At 40.6% G+C, this 9486-nt stretch overlaps 1 protein-coding gene across 4 annotated transcripts; it reads left to right on the top strand.

Moving 5' to 3' along the window:
- Positions 1-260: 260 nt before the first annotated feature.
- Positions 261-8746, top strand: bnc1 (basonuclin 1). Of its 4 annotated transcripts, XM_043263934.1 has the most exons (5): positions 261-707; positions 2789-2891; positions 3827-4062; positions 4672-6395; positions 6557-8746. In XM_043263934.1, exons 1-5 carry the CDS (start codon positions 699-701, stop codon positions 7137-7139), a joined length of 2655 nt encoding a protein of 884 aa, XP_043119869.1. In that variant the 5' UTR covers positions 261-698; the 3' UTR covers positions 7140-8746. The 4 variants fall into 4 exon arrangements, with proteins under 4 accessions (XP_043119869.1, XP_043119870.1, XP_043119868.1 ...); XM_043263935.1 differs by lacking the exon at positions 261-707 and having other exon boundaries at positions 2774-2891; positions 6629-8746; XM_043263933.1 differs by lacking the exon at positions 261-707 and having other exon boundaries at positions 2774-2891.
- Positions 8747-9486: the final 740 nt, after the last annotated feature.

Genomic DNA, 9486 nt, shown 5'->3' with positions numbered 1-9486 from the left:
AATCAAACATGTGATATCTGAATCACTGCAAAGAAAACGCTGAATTGGATGAAGCATGCAAGACTCTGGCGAGCAAAAGCATAAGTTGCTGGGATTGATCAGAGGCTGTTAAAACACACACACACACACACACACACCCAGTATCCAGTGCTTGAGTGTGTCTTGTGCCGGGCTGCATTGATTTAATGCATTACTCAAACTGCTGGAGAGAGAGAGCAGAGGTAGAGAGTCTCTCCTGACTGCATTAGGAGCCTCCAGCCTTTGTGATTCCTTTTGATCAAATCTCTGTGAGAGACGCGTGTCATGCCCTCTTCCAGCCAGCTGTGAGGGGACTGGCCCGCCACCCAGTGGGGGAGGTGTGTGTGTGTGTGTGTGTGTGTGTGTGTGAGAGAGAGAGAGAGAAAGAGAGAGAGATCTCCTAAGGTGAGAGGCAGAGAGTTCGACGGGTAGGAGGGTCTCATTCCACTCCCCAGCGCCCAGTTCCAGCACACACTCATCCTGGACACGCTCACACACTCACACGGGCCTGCGGACGCGCGCAGCGATTGTCGATTGCAGGAGAAAGTGTGTGTTGTGTGGGTGAGTGTGACTGAACTGTGAGTGATGGATCTCTCGCAGTAGAAGGGAGAACTTGTACAGGCAGGAGCTGCTGGAATGGCAAACTGCTCAGAAACACTGGAAACTTCTGTCTGATCAAAATGTCTGAGGTAAGAAGTTTAGTTTGAGTTTGTGTCCTTCCTGGATAAATTAAATAAGAACAAAAGAGGATTGCGAGTTATGGGCATGCACTGTTACGACAAGAAAAATGTGCTTTTAAAAGCTTGCTTAACTGTTCTGTAATGTGGGAATTTACTGGTGTGTGGGACAAAAACCAGCTCAACTGTGCGTGTAAATATGAATAAATTTATCAAGAGCATTTTTTTATTAATCGAGCAATTTGCTATAGCTAGATCTTTCAGGGGAAACTTTATTGTGCTCTTCCAAAGGGTGTGAAGTGTCTTCACAAGTGTGTGAGTTTTTGTTGCTCGTCCACTGGAATGTAATTCAAGACAGGAGTAATTCTGTGCCGTAATGTTTGTGTGTGGAACGCTTGTTTAATCTCAAGTTGGATGCGAAAGCACATTCATTATAGACAATCATTGAAAGATTTTTGTTACTGGGACACCAGGAGTCAAATTGTTTTTCTGTTTTGTTTCCAGCTGTAAGAGATCCGGTCTCTTGTCTTTGTGCTAATGGTGATGAGTTAGTGTCCCAAAGTGGGACTAAGACCCCGATTCTGGGCGGGCAAACACAGTTAATGGCCTTGGGGCGTGAAAGCTTTGTGTGTGTGTGTGTGTGTGTGTGTGTGTGCTGACTTCATTAAGCTCATGTTGATCAGTCACTGTTGTTTGCTGCTACAGGCCTGTTTTGCGAAATCTGACAGTAAAAGTCCTTCCGTTAGAGATTCACCGCTTCGCTTGTTTTCACCGTACGCTGCTCCTTTTCTTTCTTCATATCATTCCACATCTTTTTTGGTCCCAGTAGAGCTGCTAACTTGTATGCTTTCTTAAACTAATATTTGTCTGATATTATGTGATATTACGTTTTAAAACATATCATTTGTGATGTTATTTGGGACCTTTGTCTCAAAGTGTACAAATTGTTTTATTTGTGCACTTTGAGACAAATTGCAAAATAATTCATTTAATAATCAGTCAATCATAAAGTATGTTATAATTTTAATTTATAAAGAAATTTAATTCTTTCTTAACAATTTGAATTCAATATAATATGCTGTATTATTGCTGTTGTGTATTTCATGGTGTAGTCGCGCCATCAGCTATAAAGCTGTATTATTCCACTGTTGGTGAAAATATGAATTACCATGTTTGTATGGAATGCCATGTAATATTAATAATACAACAATATATATCAAATACAAAACCAAAATCTCACATGCATTTTATTAAAACGTCAATATTTACTGAAAACTGTAATGATTAGCTTTTGCAAACGAAAAGCACATAAGGCAGCATAAGTAAAAATGTTAAATTTATTCAGAAATTAACCTCTCAAGAAGTTTCTCTCACGTAATCTAATGCATCAAATCATTATTTTAAAATATGTTTTGTGCTTTCTGGTGACTCTCATGATGTAAATATGTACGGTACATTGGGAGGTTTGTGCATTTTCAGTGATTGCTCTCTCTTTCTTTGTGTGTGTAAGAGCCGATGTCTTTCATAGTTACAGGCTTTAATGGCTATTACCTTGTGTTTTGCCAATATAGACTTGATGTGTTGATTTATGCTAGTGATTTTAATTCATATGAAATTGCACTAGCTCACTGTATGTTTTGTGCCCAAAGGAATATTTTCTATTATTAATTTATATTCTATCTATGCATGTAAATTGAGGTCCAACCTAAAACTCTACAAAAATCCTGATTGATAACAATGTGCAAAACAGTAAAAAAAAAAGTTAATTAAAACTGGAGAAGGATTTGAAAATGGGTCTATATGTTGTGTCTCTCTTTTGATTTAATGACAGCAGTACTTAAACTATGTTTGTTTTCCAGAATGACAAAAATCCAAAGAGCATCTTCAGCTTAATATAAATACATTTATGAGTGTGTGTATAGAGGCGCGTATATACACACACACTCACATATATATATATATATACTTGCATACATACATACAATTATATACATATATATATATATATATACACATATACATACATACATACAAGAACACATATACACACACACACACAGTTCAGTGATTTTATTATCATGTGTGTTTTACAGGCTATTTGCTGCACGGTGGTGAACTGCAACTGTGACAGTTTCAAACCTGGTAAACTGAGGCGGCGTCTCTGTGAGCACTGCAGGCACGGCTGGGTCGCTCATGGTGAGTTTTACATTCTGAACAATATTACATTTCACACAGACATACACACAACTTCAGACCACATTTAACACTAATGTCCATTTCTACTCTTTAACAGCACTTTAAAAGGAATATTTTGAATGAATTTCAAGTTGAGCTTAATCAGTTAACAATTTTGTTGTACTTTCTTTTTCTTAAAAACAATATGTATTTTCTTTAAAAATCTGTTACACTGAGTGTTGCACTTGCAATAAAAAAATATTATTATTATTTTTTAATTATAGTGACAAGACTGTGCATATTACGCTGATTATATTGTGGGAGGGAAATGCTTATTAACGTTTTTGCGCAGATTTATATCTAATTTTACATTTTACATTTACATTCTAATTTTAAACTGGTTTCCATGACAATGTAATGAAAAATTTCAGATAATAAATAAATCATAAACAATATTTAACAGAAGAATTGAAGAATTTTTTAACATTAGAAGCTTTATAAAGTCCTCAAAAATGCAACCACATTTATTTCCATAGTAAATTCTTGTTTTTTCTTTAAAAAAAAAGAGGAACAGGTAAGATTTTTTTTTGTAGTGAAAATCAGCATTTTGCGACAAATGCTGTTGACTGAGCTTAGCTTGGTTGAACCTTAAATTTGCATATTTAAATAATAATAATAATAATAATAATAATAATTAAGAAATCTGTTAGCTCTAAATTAATTTAAATTAATATCATCTTTCTGAGATTAAAGCAATGTGGCGTAACTTATAAATTGATGCCAATTGTAGTGCCCCAGGTTTTTGTTGTAATCGTTAGCGTTCATAGATGGTAATTATTTACAATACTGTCTATAATTTCTCATTCACAAAAGCAAACAGAAATGCTTTTAATGAAACATAGAGATGCTTTGCTGATTTCTGCTTGTAAACTGATGCCTGTTTTGCTTAATTGCAGCTCTGAGTAAGCTGAAGGTTCATCACATGTACCAAGGAAGCCAGGTAGAGATTGTTCACTCCAATGTGGTATTTGATATCTGTAGTCTGATGCTTTATGGGACGCAGGCGATTCCAGTGCGTCTCAAGATCCTGTTGGACCGCCTCTTCAGCGTTCTTAAGCAGGAGGAGGTCATTCAAATCCTAAATGCACTGGACTGGACTCTCCAGGACTACATTCGTGGTTACGTCCTGCAGGTGAGCTGCTGCCCATCTAATCTGGTCACTTGACCCCACTTGTAAAAAAACACACTTCAATTTGAGATGGATAATTACAGTTTTGTCACACTTTTCCTTAAAAATCTATTTTTGAGCCACAGAGGTTTCTTTCATTCTATTTGCTTATCAAGTATTCAGGTGCCTGAATTAAATTCATGGTAGTTCCTCTAGTGGAGAATGTAAAGTTAAAGCCTCTTCAGACCTCCAGATGAATGCTGTATGATGAAATATTTATTCTGGTTACAACATGAAGCTGCTGCATGACTTTCAAAGCCTGCTGGCACTCAAGAGTAATTACAGGCGGACTGAAAGACTTGCCCGACTCCCCTCTGATCTCTCCCCTCCCCTCCTACTTCGACAGGGAAACCCGCATCATCTAAATGAAGAAAAATTACGCTCAAGAACGAATCGCTCTGCTGCAGTAATTAGACCTCTCAAGTCCACATGCATTAGATGTATGGATGACTTGTTATTTAGTAACTCTGTCAATCTGTCAGAAGTTGTGGAGTATTTTAGGGCCCAAGTGTGGAACATTTGTTAGTTTAGAATTCCTCATGCAAATGATATTCCTTCTGTGTATGTGTCTAGGATGTGGCCGGTAAGGTATTGGACCGCTGGGCCATAATGACCTTTGAAGAGGAGATCGTTACACTGCAGCAGTTCCTGCGCTTCGGAGAGACCAAGTCCATCGTGGAGCTCATGGCGCTGCAGGATAAGGAGGGACAAGCAGTCGTAGTCCCAACTACAAGAACCAATTCTGACATCCGCAGCTTCATTGAAAGCAGTACGCAGCGGCCTGTGCGTCTGCCTGCTAAAGCCGAAGCACCTGGTTGCAGTAACGGTCATCATTTTGAAACGCTGGTCAACAGTATGGCCCTCATGCTGCCGCTGCAACTGCTGAATTCTGTTTCTGCACCATTGCTGAGCTCCAGCAGTGATTCCAGCCACCAGGAGGCACCAACAAGACACGAGACTTCAGACGTGAGTCTCGACACCGCTCCATTCGACGCTGGCCCCTTAAGAGCTGAGATGCTGCTGGACGCAGAGTCTCCAAAGATGGAGTCGGAAGAATTTAACGTGAGTGGGAACTCCTCTCCCGCCACACCTTGCACTCCGTCCATGGCTTCTGAAATCACACACATGTCTCCAGAAAACAAGGTACGGTGTGCAGAGAAGAATGGATCCTTAAAGAAAGGCCGCGTGTTCTGCAGTGCCTGTGAGAAGACCTTCTACGACAAAGGCACTTTGAAAATTCACTACAATGCTGTCCATCTGAAGATCAAACACAAGTGCACCATTGAGGGCTGCAACATGGTCTTCAGCTCCTTGCGCAGTCGGAACAGGCACAGTGCAAACCCGAACCCACGGCTGCACATGCCCATGAACCGCAATAATCGCGATAAGGACCTGCGGGGCGGTCTGAGTCCGAGACAGGAGGACGACGCAGAGTGTGAAAAGCGAGAATTCACTGCCATCCCAGAGAGCAGGACCGTCTCAAGTTTCATCATCCGCAACTCAGAGCCCAAACTCCACAGCTCTTTATCTGGCATGAGTCAGAGCGGCATCCTCTTTCCCAATCTAAAGACTGTGCAGCCCGTGCTTCCCTTTTACCGGAGCCTGGTGACCCCTGCCGAACTGGCTCATACACCGGGCAGCCTGCCCTCTCTCCCTCTTCTGTCTTCCTCCGTGCCCGTCAGCACCAGTCTCATGCAGAGTGGCTCCGAGCCGGTGCCCAAGAAGAAGTCTCGAAAGTCCAGCATGCCCATTAAAATTGAAAAGGATGAGCTGGCAGTGGAGGGCGTGTCCGAGGAGGAGACTCCACCCCTCAGCCCCTGCACAGACATAGAAAAGTGTAACATCAACAGCATGGGACAAGAACTTGTGGAACGTGATGCCAGATCCGGCCTCAACTTATTGGACACACAATGGGACAAACTAACTCAGGAGGACAATCATATCATCTCGCCGTCATCTCCTTCTCTCTTTCACAATAAACAGAATGATGAGAAAGAAAGAGAGTCCTCAAAATGTGAAGAACCAGCATGTAGTTCGCGTCCAGAGCTGCCCTGCGGCCACCGACCGACCCATTTCACACATGCCAGTGAAAACTGTGCAGACAGCTGCAGCGACCCAGAGACCATATGTCCAGATGATAAAGACGAGCAGGCGCACCCGTGCGAGATCTGCAGTAAGACGTTTAAAAACCCTTACAGTGTCAAAATGCATTATCGCAACGTGCACTTAAAGGAGATGCACATGTGCACTGTGGATGGCTGCAATGCTGCTTTTCCGTCCCGGCGAAGCAGAGACAGGTAAGATGGGTAGGCCTGAGGGAAACTAATATATGTTACACCAGTTTTTTGTTGCTCTATTAGGACTAAGAGTTTGAGGATTGCTTTATAGATGTAAAAAAGTTAATAAAACAAAAGCATGTTGGATTTGTCTTCAAACATGTTTGCTTTCAATTCTCTAGACACAGTGCAAACCTGAATCTGCACCACAGGCTGTTGACCAAAGATCATTCAGGAACATCTTCTCTCCGCAGAGAGCATCCCGACCTCCCTCACAAAGAGCCCCTCTGCCAGATGTCTGTCATCCTCAAAGAGAGTCACCGTACGGGCCTCGTCTTCCCCATGAGTAAATCACTGGAGAGAGCATCTGAGCCGGTAGAGGGCGCTGTGGAGAATGAAGCAGTGCTGGACCTGAGCACCAGAGGAAGCGCCCATTCGTCCTGGGACTCAGACATGGGCAGTGAGGAAGGGCTCCCTCTGGAGGACAGTGACGAGAGCTGTGACGGAGTGACCCCATCTCCGCCTTGCCTCAGTCAGCAGACGAATAGCTCATCACCCATCACCTGCCATCTTTGTCAGAAAGTTTACAGCAACAAAGGCACATTCAGGGCTCATTACAAAACAGTGCACCTTCGCCTTCTTCACAAGTGCAAAGTTCCAGGGTGTGACACTACGTTCTCCTCTGTTCGGAGTCGCAATAGACACAGTCAGAATCCAAATCTACATCGCAACCTTGCAATGAATACCTCTCTGAATCAAGAGTAGGGCACATGCTCAGAGCCATAATCTCCAAAATATAAATAGTCAAAGATTTACTCCTAACTCCTAATTCGGGTTCAGAGGCACTTCGCTCTTTGTACTGCACAATCAAGCACAACTGGAAGGACACAATCATATTTATAAAAAACCCGATGTCGTTTACCTTTTTAATGTTGAGATATGTTTTTCATCTCTAATGTAATATCTACTTGACAAACATTCCTTATATTTATTGATTTTTTAGAGTGGGACAGAAAGATGCCTATAAATGACAGAGCAAAAGAACGAAAAGACGGAGGTGCTGTGCACATGAGAAAGCACATTTTAATAACCTTAAAACAATCAGTGCTGTTATACAGTATGTTAAGTCCCTCATTCTTTATCCAAAGCCACATAACAATCATGTCTTGTTTTCCTTCTCTGCACTTATTCATTGAGAGGACAAGTCCCTCCTCAGCATGAGACAGAGGCAGAACATTGATACAGAGTCTACAGCAGATGAGAGAGTGACTGTTAGAAAGAGTGATCGAGTGAGTGTTGGTGAGAAAGTGATGAGGAGCATGGGCTGTTTGAAGGCGCAGGACTCACGTTATCATGTGCTGCAGTCAATTTTCTGCTAGTATATTTGTGTTTGCTTGCTGTTCAGATTCTTTTTATTACAAAAGATTCAGTGAAGTTGATAGATTGTGTTGCTGTTCCAATCAATATGCTGTTTAAAGAGGCTGTTGTGTTCCTGTTGAGTAAGTTGTTGTGTGTAAATTTGATTTTTAGGGGCCAAGCACCTGCAGTGTTTGTTCATTGTCAAATTCTTCTTGTGTCGTTGGAGTTCCTGGACCAAATTTGGCTACTGTCACTTAAACTCTGTAACACCAAACAGTTCAGTCTTTACCTTTCAACCAATCATCTTAGTAACAAATGTTTGTGATAACATCCATTTGGCAGGATTCTTTTTGTCTTCACATTATTCTTGTTGTGAAATCTCATGGTCTTGTTGTCTTGGTTATTTAAGTCTGAATCCTTCTCGTCTCAGTCGTTTTCACATGTGTTACATTAAATCATTTTAACTTCTTTAATATTACATTGAGTCAGCTCGTAACTGTTGCTGTCGTGCTTGGCCCCTTCATTGCTGCTTGCAGCTATATTGCTATAGTTGTTATTCATGTGGAGACCAAAGATTCTTATTCCAGGATGGTGTTAAGCATCAGACTGCACACATGGACACGCACATAAGAAAGATTCAGTTTTGTAACACATTTTCATCAGTTCAGTGTGATGTTGCTCTACAATGAGTTTAATGTCAGAGCGGTCAAAGGACTGACGGTCAAAGGCTTAGTCTGAGGACAGCAGACGAGGACATACTGATGTAAATCAGAGCAGAACGAATCGAGTCTTACACTGGCTCCCACAAGCACACACAAACCTGTGTACATTTATTCTTTTAACTTTGTTTTCTATGTAAATTCTTTTGTAATCTGCCCTCCTCCCCTCCACCAGACGTGTATGCTGAAATGTAATAAGAAGGGTTATCAGGATAATAATACCAGTCTAATCCACAATCATTTATTTGTGTTTAATAAAATAAATTTGTGTGTCAATAAACAGTTATTTAAAAATACCAGTAAATGCTTACTTTTATAAACTTTTAAACATAATTAAGCAGGGGAAATAAATAAAATCTTTTTTTGTCTCTATTCTTGATTAACATAATTTCAACTTTGACGGTCTGTATTTATTAGCAGGAGGAATTCAGACAAAATCTCTGATTTTCAGATACTCAAGAAGATGCTAGAAACCTGTTCTCTACACATTTATTTATTTTGCTAACTATTTTTCATCTAAAGAAACAGTTTTGTTTTGTGTGTGTGTTTGTAATCGCTCATATATGAAATAACTGTGACTAGGCTCAGAGTGCAGGACATAAACAACAGACAGTATATAAATTAAGCAAAGTGTATTATATAAAACAATTAAATATATTGTGCCCAGCCACATGCCATCTCTCAGTTCTATTTGTACATTCCTTTGAATTTGATGAGGAACCGGAAAAAACTAAAGTTTTCAGAGTTTTCTTCAGACTGTGATTGTGAATCATAGGCTTGACACGCAAATGAACAGAACTTCCATTCTCAGCATAAATATCACATCAGGTGAAGTTGTCACATGCTTTAAGTGATGTTTTATGAATTAAAATTTTGCGACGAGCACACACAGATAATTTACACAGATGGTACGTCATTAATGACGTTATGATTAAAACAATGATTATGCAATCAAAACAAGAGAAATGCCCTGTAAATTATCCAGAATGTTCTAGCTTGTTTTCTCTCGATTCAGCATCCCTCCACCAGCCCCT

This window comes from Puntigrus tetrazona, chromosome 18 (genome assembly GCF_018831695.1).
Source record: "Puntigrus tetrazona isolate hp1 chromosome 18, ASM1883169v1, whole genome shotgun sequence".
NCBI lineage: Eukaryota > Metazoa > Chordata > Actinopteri > Cypriniformes > Cyprinidae > Puntigrus > Puntigrus tetrazona.
Note: the sequence above shows the minus strand (reverse complement) of the source record. Positions and strands in the feature narration are given on the sequence as shown.